The sequence below is a fragment of the Sceloporus occidentalis genome, unplaced genomic scaffold (assembly GCF_023333645.1).
Source record: "Sceloporus occidentalis isolate IW3139 unplaced genomic scaffold, rSceOcc1.0.p SCAF_6, whole genome shotgun sequence".
In the NCBI taxonomy this organism is placed as follows: Eukaryota; Metazoa; Chordata; class Lepidosauria; order Squamata; family Phrynosomatidae; genus Sceloporus; species Sceloporus occidentalis.
Genome location: NW_028316986.1, coordinates 25,883,203 through 25,910,855, shown reverse-complemented (window position 1 = coordinate 25,910,855; position 27,653 = coordinate 25,883,203). Strand labels below are relative to the sequence as shown.

Sequence of the window (27,653 nt, the reverse complement as noted above, 5' to 3'; positions counted from 1 at the left end):
AAGTACAGTCTCTGAGCCAGTTTGTTATCCTTTTCTTTGACAGAGCCAGTGCAAGAAATCCATATTCCTTCTGCATTATGAAAGGGAAAAGCCATAACTCAGGACATTACCATACCATTCCCATTCTTGCCAAAATCTCAGCAGCCATTATTGCATGTCTTGTCAGTTGTGTGACTAGGGTGGCTTCTGCCATTGGACTCTCTTCTGCACTCTCCCTTAACCCCGTCTCTTTGCCCTATGTGCTACCCAGAATGTATTCCACTTTTTCACACAATTCCAGAGTTCTGTTAATACAATTTAAGTGGGGATTTTAAAGATCATGTTGTTGTTATGTGCGTTTAAGTCATTTCTGACTTATGGTGATCCTAAGGTGAACCTATCGCAAGGTTTTCTTGGCAACTTTCTTCAGAGGGAGTTTGCCATTACCATCCTCTGTGGCTGAGAGTCTGTGAGTTGCTCAAGGTCACCAGGCAGGATTTGAACCCTGCTCTCCAGGATCATTGTCCAACACCCAAACCACTATACTACGGACCATACCTGACTGTTTAGATTCAGAAACGTGACAGATCCTAGCAGAGCTTATGCTACTTTCTTGGCATATAATTCCCAGAATCCCCCATCCTCTGCTCCCAATCCACCAGGAGATTGTGCAAACTGTGCTTCCCCAAATTATTAATTTTTTAAAAAATACTTGATTACTTATGGACTCCAACTTCAATTTTTAGCAACTTCAGTTCAAGGATCCCAGGTTAGACCAGTAGTTTTCAATCTCAGTCCTTCAGGTGCTTTGACCTTCAAATCCCAGAAGTCCTATCCATCATGGTCAATGGCAATGAATTCTGTGGAATTCTTGTGTTTCTAAATGCCACTCCTTGAACTGCAAATCCCAGGGTTCCATAGGACTTAAAGTAGAATAATAGCTCTATAATTCTATAGTGTGGATAGGCTCCAGGTCTCAACAAGTGAGAGCATTTTACATCACCAAAAACAGAGAACATAGACTTATATGGAAATGATATATGATAATGCACAGGTTTCACTGGAAATGTAGAAATAATTACTATGACTTAAAGAGACTGTTCCAGGCAGATAGCAGTGTTATTCTGTCACAGTGAAATGAATGCAGAATTTACTGATGGCACCTTAAAAGCTAACAAGTTTTATTTGGCATAAGGTTTTTTTTAAATTGCAGCCCACTTCATCATATGGAGTGTTGCTTCTCTTGGCATATATTTATAACACGTATTTCAGTGCGGGGAGAATGTGCACAGATTGAAATGTGAAAGGAATTAAATATAATGAGGCATTTCTGGCAAAAGCTGGCATATGTCACATTGGAGAATGAACAGGTGTACGGATCCTTGAAGTTGTGGCTGACAGTACAGGTTGAGTATCCTTTATCCCCAAATCCAAAATGTTTCAAACTTCAAAATCTTTTTCATGGGTGACTGAGATAGTGACAACTTTGCTTTCTGATGGTTCAGGGTACACAAACTTGGCTTCATGCACAAAATTATTTTTAAAATATTGTATAAAATTATCTTCGGGCTATGTGTATAAGCTGTATATGAAACATAAATGAATTTTGTGTTTAGACTTGGGTCTCATCTCCAAGATATCTCATTATGTAAGTATATGGAAATACAGGTATTCCAAATTCTAAGACACTTCTGGTTTCAAGCATTTCAGATAAGGGATACTCATCTGATTCAGCTTCCAGGGCATTATTAAGTAATAGTTGAAGTATTACTTATGGGTTTTTGGGGGGGAGGGGTTTTTTGGGTTTGTTTGTTTTGTTTCTTTACATTCAGTGAAGATAAAGGAACACATACAATTTAAAATGTGAACTGTATAATTTCCACCCTGTTTTAATGCTTTCTGCAAGTTACTGTAAAATAAAAATAATTCCTAAATACATACTTTTTGCAATTGCAAATGATTTGCATTTTTAAACAATTTTTCTAAGCGTAAGTAACAGTTTTAGGGATTTTCATTTTTAAATCAGGTATTTTCTGGTGGTGGACTGGATAAATAAAATTTCATTAGCATATTGATCTATGGAAATATATTTGCAGCTCTGTATTGCCCTCCTTTTTATAAACAACAGCAACAACAATGTACTTGCAACAGAATCTGAATATCAGGACGCATACCCTCCAACATTTCACAGTTGAAAAGCAGGACAATTGTGGCCATGCTATATCAGAATGGGTCAAGGCAGCAAAAGTTATTAATAAGGAAGAACAGTTAGAAGAGCTACAGCAGTTTGCATTTGCCTGATCCTTCTGGGAAGGGTGAGATTCTACCCCTTCTCCTCTTTCTTCATCTCTCCACCTTGCTGAGTAATTGAATGCAAACTATTTTTGCACTTTGAACACATTTTGCAGCAATTGAAGTATGTCAGGGGGAAAGTAGAGGGAGAGAGAAACTAGGACATATCAAAAGCAGCTGAAAAATTGGGAAGGCAGAGGATTAATCAGGACTATCCCAGCCAAATTGTGACAGTTGGAAGGTATGGGATTATGTGTAAGGCAGAAGCTCCAACTCATGAAATATCTAAATGAGGGAAGGTACACCCAGTAACAATTTCTGAAAGAATGCCCTGACAGAATGGGAAAGCCAGGGTCCAGGTGATATTTGTGCCTCTGATGTCTACAACCCAGGTATTAAGGGGGCCAGGCCATTTCAAGACTCCTGTGTTCCCTTTTTGTCTTCTAACAAACTAGAAAACCCTTCAAAAAGAACACAGGTGGGCAGAGTATGGACTAGTGACTGCATGCAACCCCTAAAAGTGTTTTCGTGACTCTTATCCCCTCTATATTTGCTAGCCCTCTTTTGTGGAGAGGCAAAAGGGTAGATTGCTTTTCTTGGAGGAGGAGCAGTTTGCCCTTTAAAGAGGTTACAGCCCCCCAACCCAAGTCTATCATGAAAAACCCACTTGTTTTTCAAAAACAGAAGTGAGTTTCCAACTACTTTTTGGTGTTTTAAAATGTTTTTGACAGTCAATTCAGCTCCCAGAGGGTGCAGTTGACATAAAAGTAAACTTTAGATATGCCACATTTACCCACTCTTGAAAAATTATTCATTGCCAAGCATTCAGAGTTTGTAAGATAAGACTCAAGTCCACCACAACCTGTAATCACATTATTGTTCCTGCTATTATTTTGGGAATCCATATCAACCTGTTGCATTGATTAGGTCAACCAAAAGGAACAGAAATATATGCAAGCTTTTTAAACTCCCTGATCTCTTTATCAGATATCTGTGAAAGCAAGGGCAAGACCCTAACTTTTTGAAGGATGATGTCTTCATGGTATCTTGATACAGAATGAGGGACAAATGATCTACAGACATCCAGATAGACCTATCAGATGTTTTGTCAGTTTTTACATCTCACCTTGAAATAGGTCCTATGAATGCTGTTGTTTGTTGTTCTGTCCCTTCATCTTATTTCAGACTTATGGAGACCCTAAGGTAACCCTATCATGGGTTTTTTTTTGGCAACATTTGTTGGGGAGGAGGATTCTTTGTCTTCCTATGAGACTGAGAGAGTGTGTTATGCCCAAGGTCACCAGTGGGTTTTGTGGTTGAGGAGGGATTCAAACCCTAGTCACCTGAGTCATAGTCCAGTTCTCAAGCCACTATACCACACTGATTCTTCCTATGAGTGCTGGGAGCAAGAAAAACAGAAAAATTAACCCCCTATTTCTGAAAACAGATCTTGCTGTAAACTCAGAACAGTATCCATCCTGGAACAAGCACATTTTATCAGTTGACAGCAGACATAATTTTTAATTTAGCTCACACCTTGGAATCAGATTGGATGTCAGCCAATTTGAAAAACAATATCAGTGCTGTAAAATTCCCAGTTGATACCTCCTTCTACATAATTCATTCCCTATCCAAGACAAACCCTGTGAGAATATCAGATTTACGATGAACCAGATAGACCTGACCTCTTACACCAGGAGAGGACAAAGTGTCACTTGAGGGTTTCATGTACAGTGGGCTCTTACTATCCACTGGGGTTTGGTTTCAAGGGCCCCCGTGAATACCAAAAGCCATGGATGCTCAAGTCTCATTATATTCAATAATGTAGTAAAATTGTGTCCCTTATATAAAATGATAAAAAGTTTGCTTTTTGGCATTTCTAATTCTTCTTTTTAATATTTTCAAGCTCAAAATAGTTGACTCAATGGATAAAGAATCTGTGGATACAGAGGACTGACTGTATGTCTCTCCCCCCCTCCCCACACACACACAAAGTTTTTTTTTTTGTTTGTTTGTTTTTTAGGCTGCATCTTCTCTACCCAATGATACCATGGACAAACAAAAAGATTTTCAAGAAAAGCAGTTTGGTTCATAAACAGGTCAAATCCTCCCTATAACCCCTTTGAACTTTCCAAAATCAAGAGCAGAAGTATGCATACAGTAGGGATGCCAGATTGAAAACTAGAGGGCTGCTGTACATTGAGCAGTTGAGAGAGAATTTCAGGTGGTGTTGCAGCTCATGCAACCAAGAAACATCTTTTCTACATAACTATTACAGGTACAGGAGCCCTCTCTCTTTTTGAGTATTGGAACCTTAGACTCCAGTCATTTCTAGGTTGAGTTTTTAAAAATGCTTATTTTGCAGGCCTACTTCAACCAGTGTAATCATCCTGGAGATGAAAAATTGACCTCTGGGCACATGGAAGGTGCAGTTGTTCCACTTTAAGTGTACTCACTGAAACTGGTGTTGATTGGTTCCTGTGATTCTCCCCTCCCTAACTGCCAAGGTAGGGATTGGGGCTGTGAGAGCTGTGTATTACACAGTGAAATGTGACACAGCTGGAAGTAGCAGCCCAGTAACAACATGGCTTGGCTTTGATGGTGACACCTCAGCTGGAGACAAAAACATATGTGCAATCTCTTTGCACATTGTCCCCCCCCCCCCAACAGCGTTTGGTTTAACACAGTAGCTGAAGATGAAGAAGAAACAGTTTCACTCCTTTAAAAAAAATCAGAGCACTTTAGTATACAAAAGGAGCATCACAAAAAGAAAAGGGAGAAAAATGGGATCAACACTGCTCCTATATCTATCTCGCCGTCTCTTGTTTGCCGAGACAAAACCATAGAAAATATGCTGAATGTTTGACGTTTGGAATTAGACATGCTGATGGAATCACTTGTTTCCTCATCTTGAGAATTAATTTCTATCTGATGCAGACATTTGTGCTGTTTTCAATTTGCATTAAAATCCTGCAGTTTCATTAAGAGATGGGGCGGAACATGATTTATTTAGCTACAACCAATTTGCTTAAGCAGTTGCAGATGAGGAGGACATCACAGCTTGAAAATGTTTCTGTGGAGGCTACAACTCCTAGAAATCTATGCCCAAGCTATATGGGAGTTGTAGTCCTAAAAAAAATAACTTCCCCAAGCTGTGCAGTGGGCGTGGAATTGGATGCTGGGGTTGCAGCACTGGTGCAAGAAGCCACTTTTGCATTCCTTCCAACATTTCAGAGATATCCCTTCTTTTTCCCTGGGGCAGCTGTCTTTGAAGCAGCCACCTAGGGTCACCAGAGTGGAAATTGGTGGCAACTTCTATTACTTAAATCGGGTAACAAGTAATGCATGCTGAAATTCCCTCTTCTATACAACCATGAAAGGTACAGGAGCAGTCTTCAGTATTCATTCTGGCAACCCTAGATGCCATTGTTGTGGCCGTTTCTGTTATATGCCCATGTGGGCTGCCACTAGCACTGTCTTCTTGTCCTCCTTCCTTTGAGCCCTTCTCAGGCACTGACTGTTGCTATTCTCTAACCAGGGTAGTTGGCCAAAACAGCAGCACCACTGACTTAAGCCTTATTTGCACTGGAGAAATAATCCAGTCTGACACTGTTTTAACTGCCATGGCTTTAATTGCCATGGCTCCATCCTACAGGATCCTGGGATTTGAAGTATGGTGAGGCACCAGCATGCTTTGGTAGAGAAGGCTAAAGACCTTGTAAAATAACAGATCCCAGGATTCCATAGGATGGGGCTACAGCACTTAAAATTGTGTCAAACTGCATTATTTCTACAGTGTAGATGCACCTCTGTCAGCACTATGAGTCTTACCAACTGTTGTACCATGGCTTCCAGTCCTGGTTTTGGCACACAGCATCATTGACAAGATTCTGGCAGATCCCATTTAAAAATCCCCACCCCACCTCTTTGTCATAACACTGAAATGTTAAGCCCTACATTTGCCATAATCTCCCACCACCACCATATATCAGTATTTTGGGGCAATGTACAAACTTAAGATAGAGACTCCATCATCCAGCTCTCATGGATTCATTTGAGTGCTGCAGTCCCATCTCCCATATAGCTGAAGAACAATATGAGCAGAACTTAGAAAATTTATTTTAAGGCAAAGGAATGACATGCTGGAATCATCCATAACTGAGCAGAAATAGGAAGATGGTTTGGATGTTACAGCATCATCATACCTCTGCTCAGTTATAGAGTGCTCCAGCATTGCATTAAATTCATTTGTATTAAAAAAAACTTTCCACCTGCAGAGCAGGGGGTACAGTCCAGGGGGCATTTTGCCAAGGACACCCTCAATGGTAAACACAGCATTGATTGCAGGAATATCATGCCTGAAACCAGTGGTATAATGGGGAGTTTGTCATGATGGTCCCCATAGCACACCCCAAGGATAATCCAAAGAATGCAGTCTGTCACATTGACATATTGACTCCTAGAACTCCATTAACAAGTTCTAGCATTTTCCATCTCTTAATCCATAATTTTGTCCCCAAACCCTGCCTTCAGTTTATACCTGAGGTCAATTTATAGTCAAGTATTATGGTAATATATTGTAATATGGTCACTGCTGTTCAGGACCAAACTACCTGAAAATACTTTGCACTACTAGAGGGATAGGTCTGAACACTGTTTCAAGAAAAACCCATCCTGTCCTTCAACAACTCTGAGGACTGTAGCTGAATTTAAAGGGAGGATGTGAATGCATGGTGGCAAATGACTCCGTCATCCTTACTAATCAAACTGTCCTCCTTCTTTGATCCTGTGAATCCCAGATCCACTGAAATACAAGAAAAAGCATGCAGAGGAAGGCAATGCTAAATCAGTTCTGTGACATCAGTGACCAAACATCTTGATAGAATAGATGAACAGTCATTAGGAAGTATAGTCAGTCTTCCACATTTGCAGCTTTCACTTTTGCAGATTTGATTGTTTGCTGTTTCGTTTAGTATGTTCTCTATGGAATTTGAAGTGTCCTCTCAGGTAAAAAGAATAATGTTTTTTTTAATTTGTCGTTTCTCCACATTCACAGGGGTTCTTCACCCCTAACCCTAGCAAATGTGGAGGGACCATTGTAGGCTTAAGTCAAATCAACTTCTGTCTTTCAGATAGGAGCATAATCTCAAAGGTGCTGCAAGATCCCTTTGCATAGTGTTTTTCCAGTTTAATATGGCATTATATTGTAAATATTGATTCCTATTCCTGTTGTTGTTGTTTTCCTATATCCCACCTTTCTCCCAATATAGGGACTCAAGATGGCAAAGAAAGAAAGTGTATCTCATGTACAGTGAATATCCAGAGCATGGAAAAGTTCCTTTTTAGGGTTATAATTCCCAGAAAACACCCAAAAGTCACTGTTCCAAGCATTGCAGATGGAGCTGCTGCCACAGTGCAGAATTAATGCAGTTTGACATAGCTTTAATTGTCTTGACTCCATCCTATAGAATTCTCGGAAAGAGAAGGCTAAATAGCTCAGAAAACTGCAAATCCTACAGCATTGAGCCTTGCCAGTTAAAGCTGTATCAAACTGCATTAATTCTGCAGTGCAGATGCAGCGTAAGAGAGTTTAGTCTTGATCTCCTGTTTTGCTTAAGTAAAGTAACCTACACCTGTGGTGTTTTCTGTGCTGTTTATTATTTCATGTATTCAAGCAGTTGCTGGGTGGAAACAGCTCTGGAGAAGATGTAAAGCACAGAGTTCTAGTGTTATATTGATTGGTTCATGGGATATATTCATGTAGCCTTGGATTATTGGCCTTCAGCTTTTAATTGGCAGTTGCAGAACGATGTTTTAATGGGATGTGCTATATTGTTGTCCTTACTGTGTTTTGAATTTTTACTGTTTAAAATCCTTTAATTGGATTGTCTGTTTAGTTTTTTAAAAAAACCTTTGAGTTACATATTATTTTAGTTTTAATCTATTCTTAGATTATACGCCATAGGCAGGTTTACTCTTATATATTTATTGTTTTTATGTACAGTGCTGTGCAAATCTACAGCGCTATATAAATAATAATAATAACAACAATAATAATAAAATGTTTAGATCCCATATTGATAGGATGAAGTATAAATTAAATACAAAAATATTTATTTATTTTGGTTTGTTGCTTTCTGTATCTGGAATATTTGTGCTGATCTTTCGCTTTTCCTTTCCCACTTTTTCCCTCCCCCCTCTCTTTTTTGCCTCTCCAGCACCCAAAGACAATGAAGAACGAGTCTTTAGGGAGCGGATGCGCCCTCGGAAGCGCCAAGGGGCAGTGCGGCGGAGGGTCCACCAGGTTAATGGGCACAAGTTTATGGCCACTTATCTTAGACAACCAACCTACTGTTCACACTGCCGAGACTTTATATGGTAAAGAAATGATAATTCCTTTTACTCATCCGCTTGTGTTGTTTGTACAGTAGCATGATAGCTGAGCATCACTTTGGTCAAATAATTCATTTCAGGAAAAGTAACTAAAGCGGGATACAGACCGCCCCTTTTGGTTGGCCTGCAGCTGGCCCTTTGCACCACATTGGGGCCAGGGCAGCCACAGCAGTAGCCCAAAGGCCCCAATTCGGCACTTTTCGGGACCAGGGAGAAGCGGCAAAATTCTGCTTTTCCCTGGTCCCAAAAAGGGGTGTCCTTGGGGCTTCATGTCCCAGGACACCCCAGGAGCTGCAGCCAGGGGAGAAAGGGGCCACTTGGCCCCTTTCCCCTTGGCGCCATCCCCACGGCAATCTAGTTGCCGCAGGAACGAGGCGCCCTCCAGGAAGAAGCTCCATTTTGGAGCTCCTTCCTGTGCCACGGTTAGGCTGCCACAAGCGGCCTGACGCGGCGTGAAGACGTCACACCCGTGCCATGCTGTTTGGACGCGGTGCGGCTGTCACATCAAAATGGCAGCATCCATGTGTACAGGGCGCCGCCATTTTTACGTACGGAATACGTGCTAGGGTTGCAGGGTGTCTGTAAGAGACGTCCCGAGGCAACCCTAGCACATATTCTTTACGTGCTACAAGGCCTGTCTGGAGAGGGCCTAAATCCCCATCAGTATTGTTACAGATCATTATCATTAGCAAATGTATATGATAGACCTCAATCTTTTCATGCTCTGTAGCAGTGGGATGAAATTAGGGTGTAATGCTATGTCAGCATTGTTGAAAGTAAGGCCTATTCATTACAGAGGGATTTACTCTTACCAAAACACTTTGAAGCTACCAGAGTCCCAGTCATGCTACTCAGGGTGCATCTACACTGTAGAAATAATGCAATTTGATACCACTTTAAATGCTGTAGCTCCATCCTATGGAAACTTGGTGTGATGACGGGCTTCCATCTATGCCCTGTGGTTATCTTTTACCTAAGGGACATTAGAAGATCCCTAGTCAAAGATACTTGCCCTTCATACACCCTTTATAAACCTTCTCTAAACGTATAAAGGCTAGGGTCACCAGTGTCTTCCTCTTATAAGTTTTATATCTTCTGTATCATGTTTTATATAGTTGTGAATTCACCTATATGGTTATGAATTCACTCAGGCAGAGGTTTCTTTTGTAACAAATAAACTTTAACTTTATTTAATAACATGTAGCAAGAATGTAGCTTAGATAAAATACCATATATACTCGACTATAAGTCAACCTCATGTATAAGTTGAGGGCAGGTTTGGGGCCAAAATTATGGATTTTGATATGACCCATGAATAAGCCAGGGGTTATTCAGCAGCATGTAACAAAAGATGTAAAGGGTAAAGCAAAGAAAAATCATGCTAACCATTTTGACAGGCATAACTGTTTGTGCTTACCCTAAAGGTTGGATGGATGAGATATTAGAGGGGGTTGATGCCTCTTTTAGGTGCTCCGAGAAGAGATTAAGCTCTCACCTTTCACCAGGACATGGTTCCCTTTTGGATAAGAGTTAAAGTACAGTACTTACATTGACCCATGGATAAGTCTACTCAGTTTTTTTGGGTCAGTTTTTGACTAAAATTTCTAGACTTATACATGAGTATATATAGTAGTTTTAAAGGGGGTATGGTTTCAAAGGTGGTTAGATTATTCAACATTAGCAGGTCATTCCCCATTCAATTTCTCTGGATTCCCCTGAATAGAACTTGGACTTAAATCATTTGCCTGAATCCCTTTTTTATCTAGTTCTCCCTCAGCAACCCCTCCCCAGCAGCCAGCTCAAATCAGGATTGGCTGTTGGGAAATCAAGTCTGTCCAGTGACTCCATTACACCTGGTAATTTGTAGTTTCGCAGGGACTCTTGCCTACTCTGCCAAAAAGTGCTGGTGCCTCAAGAAACTACAAATCCCAGTGTTAACATACCACATGCAGATCTTACCCCTTTAGAGACAAAAGGAGACCTGCCTTGAATCCCACCGTGCAAGAAAGGCGGGATATAAATCTTGGAAATAAATAAATACGTTAGTAAAAGGAAAACATTCTGTAGGCTAGAGCCATGGCAGTTAAAGTGGGGCCAGACTGCATTATTTCTACAGCGTAAATGCATCCAGAAACATAGCACTAACTTTCCACTTAAACTGCCATGGCTGTATCCAGTAGAATCCTAGGGTTTGTAGTTTCTGATAATTCTAAATGCCCCTTCCTGTACTGCAAATCCCAGGCTTCTATGGGATATTGCCATGGCAGTTAAAGTAGAATACTAGTGCTGGAATTGTATTGTGTGAATGGAACCAGATTCCATTCTGATCTTCCAACTTATGCAGAGTGAGACCTGTTTAGTATTTGGAAGGAGGATCGGCAAAGGATACCAGGTATTGTAGGCTATACTGCAGCGGAACGCAATAGCAAATCACCTCTGGGTATTCCTTGCCTTAAAAAAAACCCCTATGAAATTTAGGAGGTCACCATAAGTCAACATTTGACTTGTGGACATATACACACAGAGATACATACACAGAGAGACTTGTACTGTAAGACTTATAGTTCAAAATCTTGCTTTAGTTCAGACTAAAGCTTAATACAAAGATTCATATTAAAGCTCAGTTCAAAAGCTGGACTTTTGGCACCCCAAAATAAAGGAAATTTAATTAGAATATGAAAATGGTCAAGAGGGGTTTCATATAGCTACTATTTGTTAGACACGTTAAAATTTTCACGGCCTATTCAACAAGTGATGGCTACAAAGCATTTTCAAAAAAACTTAAATGCACCTTACTGACACCTTTTAGCATCTGTACAGCTCCAAGTCCGGGTAGCAGGACTGGCTATCTGGATCAGATCAGGATGTATATTTTAGTAGTTGAGGGGTGGGGAAACTGTGACTCATGGTTGCATGCAATTCCCAGAGCTATTTATGCAGCTCATCAGACCTCCCAACCTCCTCCCCAAATCCCTGAACCCACATCCCTAAACAAACATAGGGGTGAAAATTTAAATCCAAAATATAAGACAAAACCTGGCTATGTCTGCCCTACACAGTTGCTGTCCTGACATTGGTCATATAACATTTGAGGTGATTACTCATGGGGCCTCCATAGGTCTGAAATGCAGAAACAATAGCATATAATGTACAACATCATCCAAAATGTGGTACCTTTATTGGGGCCAACCAAAATACACATTATACAGGTTGAAAGCCTTTGAAGCTCCACTGGCTTCACTGTTTTGTGGATTTTGGATGATGCTGTACTTTGCTATATGGCTAACACTGCTATCCCTGTATTTGTTTAACAGAATGTCATGTTTAATTGGCCACTTGAGTCTCCATCATTTGAGTTGTAAAGCCTGTGAAGTTCTCTTGTGTTATCTGTGGCTTTACATTAAAGGTTTTGATTTGATTTTATAAAGCTTTCCCATTCCATGCCATTGTTAAGAACTTAGGTCAATCTAGTCTAGTATTTTCAGTTCTGACTGGTAGTCATTCTTCAGGGTCTCTCGGGCAGGTTTCTTTCCTAACTCCATCTGTAGATTCATCCTGGTGGTGGTCTTCCATCCAGGTACTAAGCCAAGCTGATGCTACTTAGCTTCCAAAATTAGTTCTGAATCAATGTGTTGAGGCTAAAGGAATGCTTCTCTGCATATAGTCTCATCTCATGCATTAAGATCTACAGAGAGTTTTGTCCATGGTGATACTGGCAGCTGAAGCCCAGGCAACAGGGATGCAGAGCAGGGCCTTTTCTGTGGTTGTTCTTAGCTTATGGTATTGTGATCAACTCATCTCTTGCATCTTCAGACTTATTTCATATCAGGTCTGTTTTAGCAAACCTTTGGTGTTTAGTGCTGCTGAAAGGCAACATGGTCGTCCCTTGTGCTGTATTCTTTTTTTTAAAAAAAACAGCAGGTTTTAAATTCTGTTTTATGATCTATGTATAACCTTGTGGCTGTGATTAAGAGGGAATGTAGACTATAAGAATAAGAAAGAAACAGAGTGGGAGACAGTTGTAAGGCAGTGAGTAATTCATTATCTCCTCTGTTCCTTTAAGCAAAGAGGAAAAACAAACCCTTTCCTAATTCGATCCTGTATCACAGCTAAAACAAGCAGATGGGCATCAATTAATGATTAAATTCCTTATCAATACAATGACTCCTTTGTGACTGTCTATGTAGAAACACACAGTTTCTGTCATATAATTATGGGGGTTTGGGGGGTATTTCAGGGGGAGAAATGGTGCCAAGAATCCATTGGAACATGTCTATTTTAATTTTTGGCATTTCATAAAGAATAGCTGGGTGGCATTTTACAAAATGTAGGAGGGGAAAAGCAAAAGCAAGTTTCATCTGTGAGAATTCCATCTGTGCAGCCAAGAGAAGACTATCCTAAAATAACTAGAAATGCAGCCAATGTGGCCCTCCGTTTCTAAACAGTTAGTGCCAAGACACACTGGAGAAATAATCCTGTTTGACACCACTTTAACTGCCCTGGCTCAATGCTAGGGAATACTCAGAATTGTAGTTTTGTGAGACATTTAGCCTTCTCTATCAGAGAGCTCTGGTGTCAGAACAAACTACAGTTCCCAGGATTCCCTAGCACTGAGCCAGGGTAGTTAAAGCGGTGTCAAACTGGATTATTTCTGCAGTGTGTTTTGGACCTTAGATTACAATCTTTTTGGCTTTTGGAGGTATTGTAGAAGGAGGGATTCAGTATCTTGTTGCGAAGAGCCTTTCTGGGTACAGTTGCATCCTCACAGCCATTGATTGCTAGATATTGTGTAACTACTCTTGCACACCTAGGGAAGAAAAATCAACTTTTGCCCCAAACCGCCATTTTAAGTATGCAGACAAAGATCTACACTTGTTCAGCAGTACTGTTTGATTGTGCCCTTTTTTTGCATCTTTTTTCTATGATCACATGAAGGTGTAAAAATATGTCTAATACTGTCCCCATTTTCTAATTTGCTCTGTATTTGTTCTCATTCACAGGGGAGTAATAGGAAAGCAAGGGTACCAATGTCAAGGTAAGGGATTACACATATCAATGAAATACAAAATGAGCAAGCATATTTGTTATTTATTGCTAGCTGAAATAGAATGAATGATTTGTTGTTTGAACAAATAATTTCCAAGCAGATTTGTTTAAATATCAAATAGTCTTGGATATTTTTACAAATATTAGGAAGGTGCTAGGACCAGTCTGATGTTTGTCTTCTGTGTACTTGTTAATTCATCAGACTTCTTTCTGTGCCTTGAAGCCACACATACATTATAACAGAGCTTGCAAGTGATGAGTTACAAGTTATGATGTTAACAGCAATGTGTTATATTTTGTTGCCTTTAAAATGTAATGTAATAGCTGACAAACTCGTTCCCTTTTTAAACATAATATTAACTCCTAAAACATTGTTCTTGAGGGGTCATTTGAGCAGAATTATATTCATTTTTATATTTTTAAGAGTATTTTGTAAAAGGGTAATTTAAAAGTAACTGAAATGTAATGTATTGCTAACACCTTACTTATTTGCTTACTTGCTCACTTTAAACATAACAAGCAGCACATAGTGCAATGTACTCCCTTGGAAAAGTAACTATTAACAATCAATTAACTATTAAAAGTCGCTATTGAAAGCTATTAACAACCAACACATTATTTTTAAAAATAAATTTCCAACCTCTGGGTTTTGATAGGAACTTTGTGGTGGTGTCTGTTTGAAAACCTCCACCCTAGAATCATAGAATAATAGAGTTGGAAGAGACCGCAAGGGCCATTCAGTCCAAACCCCTGCCATGCAGGAAATCCAAATCAAAGCATCCCCGATAGATGGCCATCCAGCCTCTGTTTAAAGACCTCCAAGGAGGGAGACTCCACTACACTCCGAGGAAGTGTGTTCCACTGTCGAACAGCCCTTACTGTCAGGAAGTTCTTCCTAATGTTGAAGTGGAATCTCTTCTGCTGTAGCTTGCATCCATTGTTCCGGGTCCTGTTCTCTGGAGCAGCAGAAAACAAGCTTGCTCCCTCCTCAATATGACATCCCTTTAAATATTTGAACAGGGCTTTCATATCACCTCTTAACCTTCTCTTCTCCAGGCTAAACATCCCCAGCTCCCTAAGTCGTTCCTCGTAGGGCATGGCTTCCAGACCCTTCACCATTTTAGTTGCTCTCCTTTGGACACGCTCCAGTTTTTCCACATCCTTTTTAAATTGTGATGCCCAGAACTGGACACAGTATTCCAAGTGGGGCCTGACCAGAGCAGAATATAGTGGCACTATTACCCTATTTTCATTCAGATGTGTCCCCAATCCCTTATTAGGGATGGAGGAAGAACCTTCTAGAATTCCCTTTTTATTAAAGTTCTCTCTTTCACAATGGATAAAATAATAAATTGGTCTTCATTAAACCTTGGACTGTGACAGTTTCTCTTGTTTACAGTTTGCACTTGCGTAGTCCACAAGCGATGCCATGAACTTATCATAACAAAATGCGCTGGCTTGAAGAAGCAGGAAGCCCATGACGAGGTAAATATTTACAAAAGAATGCTCTGGATAAAAGGAAACTGTCAGCAGTGTGTTGTTTTTTTTGGTGAGGATTTTTATATTGTTTGTTCAAATGACTGCCACCTCCCATATTTGAAGGAGAGATGGGCTTTTCTTTTATCATTCTAGAGCAGTGGTTCCCAAACTTGGGTTCTCCAGATATTTTGGACTTCATCTCACAGAGTCCCTGACTGCTGGCCAAGTTGGTTGTGGCAACTGGGAGTTGAAAGTCCAAAACACCTGGAGGACAAAACTCTGGGAATCGTTCTAAAGTCTGTTTAGGATCTCATGTATAGAGAATAGCTGTAGCAAGTTTCTGTGAGAACCAGAATCTGGGATTTCAGGAGTGGTAGTCTAAAAAAGCAACTTTTCCAAGGCTCTGGTGGAAACCACTGTTGTTCTTTTTATGCTTTCTTCATCATACTTACATACCATCAAGTCTTTTTTAAAAACATGTATTTTACACATTTATCTTCCAGATATCTGGAACTCAGTGGGTACAAGTATTTTCCAGAAAAGATTTCCTTTGAATGAGACCCCTAGAGATTTAAGGCAGTCTGTTTATCAAGGATGGAAAGGAATTTTCACTGGAGTCAACAGTTTCAGCAAAAGTAGCTGTGACAGATCCCCTCTCCAGGCTGCCCCCACAGTGCCTAACCATTGGGTGCCTGCCATTCCCTTTGCCCTCAAGATCCCTCCCTGAATTGGGTACTTAGGCCTTAAGGTGATCTCTATGAGAACCAGTGGATGTGCTGTTCTGTGAGTTCACCTTGGTAAGCATGACCAGACTCTATTGAAGCGTAACAGAAACAGCCAGATACAGTTGTAAAAAAGAATAAACAAGTAGAGGTTTATTAATATACAATTAAATCACATATTAACCCCTGCAGTATTTAATCATTTACAGCTCCTCAAAACAGTATTCAGTTCTTACTCCTGGCTGACCGTCCTATATTAAAGTTGTCCCCATCTCCAGCTCATCTTTCCCCTATCCCTCTGTAATCTTTTCCCCATATCCAGGCCATCTTTTCCCATCCCTTTGCAATCCTTTCCCTGCCTCCAAACCATATTTCCCCATCTCTCTGCAATCCTTTCCCCATCACCAGGCATCTTTCCCCTATCCCTCTGCAACTTCTGAGCTGTGATTGTTTAGCACCAACCAGGCTTGCCCAGTTGCTCCCTTCACAGAAGCCTTTTTATACTTTCTGTGTATTGGTATGAGAAAATGTACATGTCTCTCCAAATATTCTTATACATTCCTGTTCCTGATCATAGGGAATTTTTGGACATGTGTTTGACTCACTGGAATGCCAATTTTTGGTAATTTTTGTTAGAGAGACGATCCCGTTTACCTAATAGTGTCGTAATCAGTTTAATTCTATTGTATTGTATTATAAAATTTCTCTCAATTTCTTATTGACATTGTAAAACTAGTGGAGAGATATATCGGAAAATTTTGAGGCAAAAGGGAGAAAATTGGGAGTTTATGTTAAGATTTGGAACAACAAAACGAGATACGAGGAAGCAAATTAGATAACTATTGATAAGGCTCAGACCGAGAGGACAAACTTGGAAGATGGATTTGGGTCTCAGAATCCAGTCAAGATGGGAACTTTTTATTTATTTATTGAAAACAATTGTTATATGAAGATATAGGGACTGGAGGATGTTTGGATTTTACGTATAGTATTGGTTGTTTTTTTGTTTATTCATGTGAAAAATTTAATAAAGATTATCTCTTAAAAAAACAAATATTCACACATTCGTAAAGTTTATGGAAAATAAGCTACATATAAAACATTATTCGTATGTATAAAATATGAAAATTGGAATCAAATGCAATTGTGTTTCCCCATCTCCCACGCTGAGGCAGTGGTGCCCCTGAGGTTAGTGTCACCAGATACAGAGGGGCTGAGCTGCCTTGCCCTCCCTTCTGCTGCACACCTGCCCAGACCACTGCAAGCCTGCCCAACAGTCCTCAGGGTCCAGTGTGGCTCTAGCTATGTCAGACTCTGAAGGCAGTGCCCTCCCCCCCAAGGCCTTCAGAGTCTGCTGTGGTTGCAGCCATGCTGGATCCTGAAGGCACCATCCCCCCAGCAGTTGCCTTTACTGAGGGGGGCAGTGGTGCAGCCTCCAGAGGGTCCATTTAGGGTCCTGTGCAACTGCAAGGTGAGCTGGAAAGTGACCTTTCTCACTCCCCCAGTAGCTGTGCCAGTCCCTTTGTGTGTTCTGTCCCATCAGGTGACACCCCATCTGGGATGTCACCCAGTGTAGTCCGCATCCACCTCTTGATGCCACTGCCCTGGGTCCTTTTTGGAATGCCTGTGCAGTAGTGCCATCGTATCATTGGTAGGAACACAAAAAGTTGTTTGATACTGAGCCAAACTGTTTGTTCTTATATAGCCCAATACTGTCAGCTCTCACTGACAACAATGGACCTCTAGGGATTTAAGCACGATATTTTTCTAGACCAGTCTGGAGATCCTTCATCTTACCTGATGGTCTCCCATGCAAGAACTAACCTGACTCAACACTGCTTAGTTTCCAAACTTAGACTGAATGTATTGAGGGTGATACAAACTTGTGTTTGGATACAGTCCTAGTTCAGATTAACATTGACCTTCCAAGCTCTCTACATTTTCCCCAGATCCTGAAAAGCTAACATTTGTGCTTTTTGACAACTTGATATCTCATGCCAGATGGTGATCTAACAACTTGCATTATATGACAGCACAGATATGGGAGTTCCTGGGCTATGTTTTGCACTTTCAGGTTCCAGAATGCAAGAAGCTTTAGTAAGATGTTTCTGAATTGAGGGCCATGGAGGAAGGGGCATACTACGGTATCTCTATTTGCAATTTTGAATATGAAAAACAAACAGTGACTTGGTTGTTTATGTGCCAAGTGTGATTCATCTGAGGTAGCAAATTTTCCATTCTGTTTTCTGAGGGATACTAAACCTCCTTGAAAATGACCCTCCGGAGTCAGTGTGCAGTGATAGAATCATAGAATAAAATCATAGAATCTTAGAGTTGGAAGAGACCACAAGGGTCATCCAGTAAGTAAGATTTCTAATGGAAGATACTTTGAAAAGTCATTTGTTGCTGATATTCCCTTATGCTTTTCCCCTACATTCCTCTACTTAGATATATAGATACAAAACATTGTTCCTCTTTAAAAAAAACCTTCCTTTTTAGATTATAGTTCCCAAAAGATCTCAGCCAGCATGGCCACTATGCTGACTAGGGGATTCTAGGAATTATATTGCAAAATGTAACTTTTCCAAATGTAACTGGACCCTAAATAATAGTTAGGGCTGTAAAGAAGAATGGCACTTTTTGTCATCAAGTCAGAGAAGGAATCTCCCTTTTGAAAAATTTGTTAGCTGCCATAAAGTTGTTCACATTGCAAAACTTTGTGAAAAATTCATTTAAAAAATTTGTTTACACACACACACACACACAAATCATTTCCCTCAGAAATTGGTATATTTTATGCACAGTACACTTTTTTTTTTTTTTTTTTTTGGAGCAGGTTTTCTGGCAAACAGATGTTCATGTGAGAGTTCTAAAATGTGAAAAACTATTAAATGTGCAAAAACTCTCTTAATCTTGCCCAGTGCTGACAAAATGTTTGCAATTATTTATCTTGCATGTGAGAATGAAATAAAGTACAATTTACATGCCTACTGGCAGTGGCTCTTCAGAATCTCCACCAGGTCCTTCTGCTTTGCTTGCCATGTGATCTTTTTAACTGGAGATTGGGAGAGACAGGGAAGGAATTGAACCTAGACCCTTCCCTGTACAAAGCATGTGTTTTACCACTAAGCTGGGATCTTTCCCTTAAAAAGTTACAATTTATTTCCAATCTAGGATCAGTATACAACTTTTTCCTGTTGAATGCTGCAGGTGCAGTTGCAGACACTTTGCTGTAACCATGACTGATAGCCATTTGTTTACATAGGTGGAAGCAGAGATAGCACACAATAGGATAGGGCCTTCCTACCCATTGTAACACAACCATTAATAATCAAGCCTCATTTTTTCTGATAGTGCCACCCTCTTTATGTGAATAATCCTTCTAATGGGACATTACAGGTTGATTTTTGTTGTTGTTACACTTGTGAGACATGCAATAAGATGTAGCTCTGTGGAGAGCTCTTTTTCAGGATGCCAGCTGGCCAGCCATGCCTTCATCCAAGATCCTCTGTTACTTTCCCCCCTGATTTTCTCTTTCCCCAATCAAGAGTGAGTTAGTCTGCATGTTGTAATCACTAAGCATGTTTTGTCCCCATACATGTTTTAGGAAAACCAGTGTAGTGTAGTTGGTTGCACTTAGGACTTGAACTTTGGAAATCAGTGTTTGATTCCCTACTCAGCCATAGAAAACTGCTGGGTGATCATAGGGAAGTCCCCAGAAGACCCCGTGATAGTTTTGTCTTAGGGTTGCAATAAGTTGGAAATGACTTGGAAGTCATACAAGAAAAAAACATGTTTTAGAGCCCCAATTCCCCAAATACTTTGAGGAGCAGTTTTACAAATCTTGGGTTTACATTACCCTGCTGATACTTTCCTCTAGATGTAGTGCTGTTTTGTCTGTATAAAGATCAGCTTGGAGATCTGGGTCTGATATTACTATGGATGATGAGGAGTTCATCAGTCATTGACTGGAAAATAATTGCTATCAGTGTGTCATTCTGTGGTCTTGTCATGTTTTGTTGCCTTTTCTCCAGGTGGGCTCCCAGCGCTTCAGTGTCAACATGCCTCACAAGTTCAGCATTCACAATTATAAAGTGCCCACTTTCTGTGACCACTGTGGTTCATTGCTCTGGGGTCTTCTAAGACAAGGTTTACAATGTAAAGGTAAGGTGCTGTTCTTCTTAGCAGCCTCCATTTCCCCTATTAATAATTTAGTCTTGTTGGGTATGCGTGCCTACTCAGAAAAAAGTCCTTTGTGCTCATTGGACTTTACTCCACGGTGAATGGGATTTCGAGCCAGTGTGGTTTAGTGGTTTGAGCTTTGGACTGTACTCAAGAGACAAGGATTTGAATCCTCATTCAGCCATGGAACCCCACTGGTGACCTTGGGCAAGTCACACACTCTCACCTTCAAAAACTACATGATAGGTTCACAGTAGGCTTATCATAAGTCTAAAATGACTTGAAGGCACACAACAACAACAAACGGGGTTAGGATAGCAACTTCAGCACATGGGTGTTTTCCATGTCATTGGTGTAGTTTCAGTCCAAATTTTAGAGTCATCCAAAGTGTGGACCCTGTTCTGAGGGACTGAGTTCAGCATTTTGGATAGCTGTTCTAAAATTCTGAGCAAAATGCAGAGAAGATTCACCACCCCACCACTGTGGAAATGGGAAATGGGAAAGATGGTGAGTTGCTTGAGACTACATACAGTGAACACAAGACAGATGTGAAACATAAACTAGATTTCCCAGATCTAAAATACATTTTTAATTACTCACTGGAACACTCTGTCTTCCAAGCATTTACCTCACCTGAAATAAGTCTAAATACAACCAAAAGCTTTGTTCTATAAAACCAGAACTTGGAAAATATTTCAAATTACCAAATGGAAAGCTTAATATTTTGTTTGTTTGTTTGTTTGTTTGGAAGATGGCCAGTGTTTAACATCCATGTGCAGGAAAAAATGCCAGCCAGGAATGGACAGATCCATTTATTTCAAGGCACTGCCTGTTTCATATGTGTTTTATTATAGGTTAGTTCCTTGTTTCCACATCAGACTGAATTTAAAAAAACAACAACACATAAAACTTGCATTTAAGTTGCGCACACACACACACACACACACACACAATATTTGATTTTATATGATTTCTCCTAAAATAAGCATTTTTGAATTGAACTGCCTCACAATATTCAGTAAAATATTCAGTCCAAAGGATTACTGTGTTCTAATCCACATATTAGTTTGGGAAGAATAAATTGTGTTGGTTTCCTTTAAAACATGGACCAAATTAAAGTTTTCAGTATCCCAAGTACCCAGTTAACACTCCCTAGAAGCCCAGAAGATTAAATTGAGACCATCATACTTTGGACAACATGAGAAGGCAGGACTTATTAGAACAGACAGCTGGAGTCCTGTATGGGATTTATGTATATATAAGCACTATAGTTACAGTGTTCCACAGTTAATCCCAGCCCAACCCCAACCCTCATCACCATTTAGGTAAAGGTCAAGGTAGTTTATCATCTGCATCTGATAGTCCTAATTAGGAATCTGTACCAGAACAGAATTTGGGGAAATAGAGTGGTTTCCAATAGGCAAAGGGGTCAGGCAAGGCTGCATCCTATCACCCTATTTGTTTAACTTATATGCTGAAAACATCATAAGAAAAGTAGAATTAGAATCAGAAAAAGGAGAGTTAAGATAGGATGAAGCAGCATTAACAACCTAAGATATATGGGCAACACCATATTATTAGCAGAAGACATTCAGGAATTGAAACAGTTAATATGGAAGGTCAAAGATGAAAGTGCAAAGGCAGGTCTGATGCTGAACATAAAGAAAACAAAAACAATGACCACAGAAGAAATACACAAATTCAATTTAGGCAATGAGGAAATTGAAATAATTAAATAATTCCCATATCTAGGATAAAACATTGACCAGAATGGAGACTGCAGTCAAGAAATAAGAAGAAGACTAGGGATGGGAAGGGAAGCTATGAAAGAACTGGAAAAGATACTGAAGAGCAGACATACAACTGAGCACTAAAGTCAGAATCATCCAGGCCATTGTATTCCCAATTACCATGTATGGATGTGACAGCTGGACAGTGAAGGAAGCAGATAAAAAGAAAAATGACTCATTTTAAATGTGATGCTGGAGAAGAGTACTTAGGATACCATGGACAGACAAGAAGACAAACAAATGGGTTCTTGAACAGGTCAGACCAGAGCTCTCCTTGGAAGCAAAGACTATTGTACGTTGGCCACATAATGAGAAGAAATGGATCACTAGAAAAAACAATAATGCTAGGAAAGGTGGAGGGTAGAAGAAAGAAAGGAAGACCACAAACCAGATGGATAGACTCAATCAGGGTGGTTATGGGCAAGGGCTTGCAGGATCTGGACAAAGCAGTAGAAGAAAGGGATTCTTGGAGATCTGTCATCCACAGGGTCGCCATGAGTTGGAACTGACTCGAGGGCAGCTAACAACAACAACAAAGAGTCACTTGACATGACTGTAGGGGACAGTGCTCATCTCTGTAACTAAGCCAAAGAACCAGCGTTGTCCAAAGACACCTCCGGTGGTCATATGGCCAGCATGACTGCACTGAACACTGTTACCTTCCCACCAGAGTGGTACCTGTTTATCTACTTGCATTTGCATGCTTACTGGGTTGGCAGAAGCTGGGACTAGTGATACGAGCGCACCCCATCATGCAGCACTTGGGCCTCGAACTGCCAACCTTCCAATCTTCCGATCGTCAGAATTGGCATCTTAACCCTAAGCCACTACATCCCCATTTACTGGGAAGCAAATGCTGTGATTGATAGGGGTCAGTTCCCCTCCAGTCAGAAAGCAGCTGACTGCCATTCCCAGCCCCTCACATGAACAGTCTCCATTGTGACAGGCAGAAGTGGGGTCCCTGAAGCAAGTCCACCTTGCACTGAAGATTGTTCATGCAAAGAGGTTGTGTGAGCCAGCTGCTTCTCAAGCTAAAGGGAAGCGGATCCCTGTCTATCACAGGAGCTGCTTCCCGGTAAGTAGGGACTGGGAAACTTTCAGGGCCCCTACAGAGCCCTAAAATAGGGGCTACATAGGGACCATGAATAGGTCTCAGTAAAAAGTGTGTAACTCCAGGTTATACAGTTGCAACTACCATATGGGATTCTAGCCAACAATGATGCTTGGTAAGGTAGAAGGCAGTAGGAAAAAGGAAAACCACATTACAGATGGATAGACTTAAGCAATAAAGCCATGGTCCTGAGCTTTCAGGACTTAAGCAGGGCTGTTGATAACAGGGAGACTTGGAGATCTCTTTTTCATACCATCACCATAAGTCAAAGCCGGCTTGACAGCAATCAACATTAATGTTGCTCTTGAATTAATCCAGTATATAATCACATATTTATTCCTAAGTGTTCATTTCTTATACTTTGCCATCTTCTTCACATGGCATGTGATTTATCTGAAAGAAATCAGGGAAAGCCCATACATTTATCACATCAGGTCTTTGTTTAAAATGATAAATAAATAAAGTGCTTGCATGTCCACAGCAATCAGAACAAAAACAACACAGGAATAAAAGGCTAAATGAACTCCTACTGTTGGGTTGTTCAGTTCTTGGCAGTATTTTGACAGAGAGGCTTTCTGCCTCCTCATGTTCACTAACTAGATCATTTGGTCATTTTTTTAAAGTTTGAGAGTGTGTAAATGGTTTGAGAGTGTACAGATTCATGCTACTGTGGGCAGCCACAGAGTTGAAAGTACGTTCTGTAATATCTGCATGCTCATGTTGGTGTGGATTTCAATTTATACCCACCTTTTTTGTAAGAGACCAAAGCAATTAGCAATCTACATAAAAACACAAATTAAAAACTACAAATCATAGAATGTCTAAAATAGGAGTAGGCAAAATACAGCCATGCAGTTGGACCCAATATCCTTCACCATTAGCTGTGCTGGCTAGAAGTGATTGGAGTTCCTTCCAACATCCTTTTGAGGCTCACACTTAGTCCAACTCTGACCTAAAATCACAATTTACAATTATTTAAAAGAGTACATTACAAATGCTTACTATGATAATGAAATACAATAATGGCAATACAAAGCAACAATGGTATAAGACATGTTAGATATTTGATTATTCCCTGAACACTTGTACAAATAGATACAGTGCCAGAAAAACAAGAACACCAGGAACAGTCTGATCTCAAAAGGGAGGTATTGTTAAGTCGTGGGGGAGTGGGTTTTCCCCAGTTAGTATTTCAGATAGAATGCTCACCATGTGAAATACAGTATAAAAAAATCAATTGATTTTCTATGGTTTCTGTACTTATTATCACGGCTAGCTCAAGAAGTTTTACTGCCTGAGGCAAAGGTCAAAATAGCACCTTCTCGTTTCCATTTCCATGTATAAAAGTTGATAAGATTTGCAACTGAATCTTATATCAATGCAGACTGCCTCTACTGCACTTGATCATGCCCAAGGGTTGGAAGGGCAGGCTGGGTTTGGGACCCATAAAGCTCTGTCCTCCAGTACCTCATTACCCCCCCCCCCAAGATGTACCACATTGATGGCAAAAGGTAGACACTGGCACTAGCTTGGAGGATAAACTTGTGAATGCCAGATGCTGAGGCAAACCAACAGTGGAAAATTGTTCAATTCATATTCTGCTTATATGCTTCCTAGAAACATTAGTCTGGCCTGTGTTATAAAAGGTGCTGCTACTAAAAACTGTGGTCCCTGGATGAGTACCAGTTCATGAGCCATTGGGTGCTAGTCCAGGGAAGGAAGGAAGGAGAGTGAGGGAGAGAGACAGGAAAAAGGAAAGGAAAGAAAGGAAGAAAGAAAGAAAGAAAGAAAGAAAGAAAGGGGAATAAACATGACGCTGACCTTGCCTGGCACATTAGGAAAAAAACTTACCCGTTCCAATATCAGATAGCCTGAAAAGCACTGGCATAGACAATTTTCTGTTAAATGGATCATTGCACCAATCCAGGAAGGTTCATCTTATGTTCTGTGGTTTTGTATACACGTAGATTGGTGCAAACTACCCTTGACAACCAGTGGAGTATAGTGGTTTGAGTACTGGATTAAGATTCTGGGAGACCAGGGTTTGAATCCCCATTCAGCCATGGAAACCTACTGAGTCATCTTCAGCAAGTTGCAAACTCTCAGATGAAGGTGATAGCAAATTAGCTGGGAATAAATCTTGCCAAGAAAACCTGGGATTAGTGTTTCTACAAGTCAGAGATGACTTCATGGCACATAACAACAACAATAAGGCTGCCTTTAGATAAGCAGCATGTATATATGTAGCAATGTGTGTACATACAGTTTTGCATATGTTTTTTGTTCTTTGTATTTCCCCGCTTTCCTTCCACAAGAGGGCACTCGAATCATTCACAGGATTGCCATGAGTTGAGGTCAACTTGAAGTCAGTTAACAACAAGAAGAAGGAGCATGACTACACTGCCAACAAAGAAGAAAGAGCTTGAATCTTAAGCTGCCTGTTTATTTGCTGTTTCCTTTTATATATTTGACAGCAGAATTCCGTGAACTATTGTCACATGAATACACACACACTCACATATATACTTAGTTCTGGTCTGCACATTAGCTTGAGGGCCAGTTACAGTGTTCTGTGTATTGGCTGCTTGCTTAAAGAAGGCTGATGTTTTTAAAGCCTATTTCTGGATGAGACATCCAGACAGGACAAAGCAAGCCCAAGACCTTTACTTTTCTGAAACAAAAGACAAGATGGCATCTCACTGTCATTCTGCATACAAAAACTGACTGGACTAGCTGCTGAATCTCACCTCAGCACTTCTATTCTTATTTTACCTTTCAAGAACAGTGTCTCCCACTTTACTTGAGGGTGATGGGCTACTTTAAAGGGGCACCGGGAAGGTTGCAAGGTACATACAACCCAGTCCTGCAGCACTTTGGAGTTCCCTGCCCAACCTGCAGTATATGCTGCCTGAGGCAACGTCTTCATTTTCCCTAAAGCGATGGCCAGAGATGGTGCAAGAGAATGTTTGTGCCACTGTGTTTTCTTAGCTCCACTTTCCCTAGATTCATGGGCACATGATGGAGCTGATGTCAGGTGTTTTGTTTTTCTCCCTCTCCAGATACACAGGCTACCTGACTCTAAGCCTTCCTTCACTGCTGAAATAAAAGTAACCGATTATGTATTTTAATTCATAATGTTTTAACTGTGTGATGCATCTTTTTGTTGCATTTTAACCTGTCATTCCCCACCTTGACCCATAGGGAGAGGTAGGTGAGAAATAACAACAGCAATAATAGTAATAATAGTCATTCTGCTAGAAAAAGGCTTCTTGTCCCCACACAGCCTGTTAAATGCCCCCCCTCCCCTATAAAATTCAAAGGAGAGTCAGGAGCAAGTGCCCAAGAGCATTTATGGCTGACAGATGTTCTGAAAGAATTGCTAGGCAAGGTGGACCTTAGTTTCTTGCAGGAAAGCAGTTGGGGTTTTTCATAGGACAGACATCTCCAACTTCAAACCTTCCAAATGTATCCAGAGCTTAGAATGTTATCTGAACAAAATTAATTTATTACATATTATTTTCTACCCCCCTTTTGTTTTTTTTATCTGTTTTTAAAAAAAATATGTGTGTGTGTTGTGTGCTCTCAAGTCCTATCCCACTTTTGGTTACCCTAAGGCTAACCTATCACAGGGTTTTTCTGGCAAGTTTATTTAGAGGAGGTTTGCCATTGCTATCCTCTGTGGCTGAGAGTCTGTAACTTTCCCAAGGTTACCCAGTGGAATTTTGTGACTGAGCTGGGATTTGAACCCTGCTCTCCAGAGTCATAGTCCAATGCTCAAACCACTACACCATGCTGGCTTTTTCTTTCTTTTTCTTTTTGATGAGTCATGAATACAGATTAGTACTTGTTAAGAGGAACTCATTAATAGTGTATTACTAACATGTTACTTTTCATTACACTGAACAAAAAGATTGCAGAATGTTACCCAAGCCACTGTGTTAGAGGTAAAATAATAATCACTCACTCCACTTTAAAAAATAGTCCCGTTACCAATCATTATATTAATTTTAGAATATCATGACTGTTGTTATCGTCTCAGTACTCCAAAATGTGCTATATTACAGGTAGCACCATTACTTGTATTATGTTGCTTCATTGTTACTTTTGGCTTGATTTGAAATTCAGCAGATAAGCTAGATGGTGATTCTGGGACCTCTAGTCAACACTTCTTGAGGGCACCAGGTTGGAGAAGGCTCTCTTATAATGCAACATGCTATGGACTGGGCAGCTTAGTCCTTATATATATTGCCCCCAAATGCCCTTTATGGCACATGGGGACAATCACATGCTGTTTGGGGACCATCTTAGACCCAAGAGAGCCCTTTTAAAAATCTTCTTGCTTCAAGAAAAGTCTTCTCCTGGGCATAAATTGTCCCAGGAAGGTGTCTCTCCAAAATGTAATGAAAATGAACTCCAATTAACCTAGAGGGCATGCTGAGGAAATATTTCAAAAGTTTTGCAACCCCCCCCCCCCAAAGAAAACCCCACATTCTTACCCCTAGGGTCCAGTGAGGGCCTCCAAACCTGGTAGAAATGTCCTTCACTCTCTCCAGAGGTCATTTTTGGTGCATTTTGTAAAAAAAATTTTTTTTGACAGCAGTGTGTGTGTAAGAATGACCCTGGGGTGCTATATGCAGCCCACTGACTGCACTTTCCTCA

The 27,653-nt window shown here is 40.4% G+C and overlaps 1 protein-coding gene across 1 annotated transcript in view; it reads left to right on the top strand.

Moving 5' to 3' along the window:
* Positions 1-27,653, top strand: part of LOC149310541 (protein kinase C epsilon type) — a 433,141-nt gene that overhangs the window by 295,574 nt on the left and 109,914 nt on the right. Inside the window, exons 3-6 of the mRNA XM_089529148.1 lie at positions 8,490-8,649; positions 13,665-13,699; positions 15,110-15,195; positions 19,946-20,075. Of these exons, the coding sequence (XP_089385274.1) occupies positions 8,490-8,649; positions 13,665-13,699; positions 15,110-15,195; positions 19,946-20,075 (411 nt within the window). The remainder of the gene's footprint in view (positions 1-8,489; positions 8,650-13,664; positions 13,700-15,109; positions 15,196-19,945; positions 20,076-27,653) is intronic.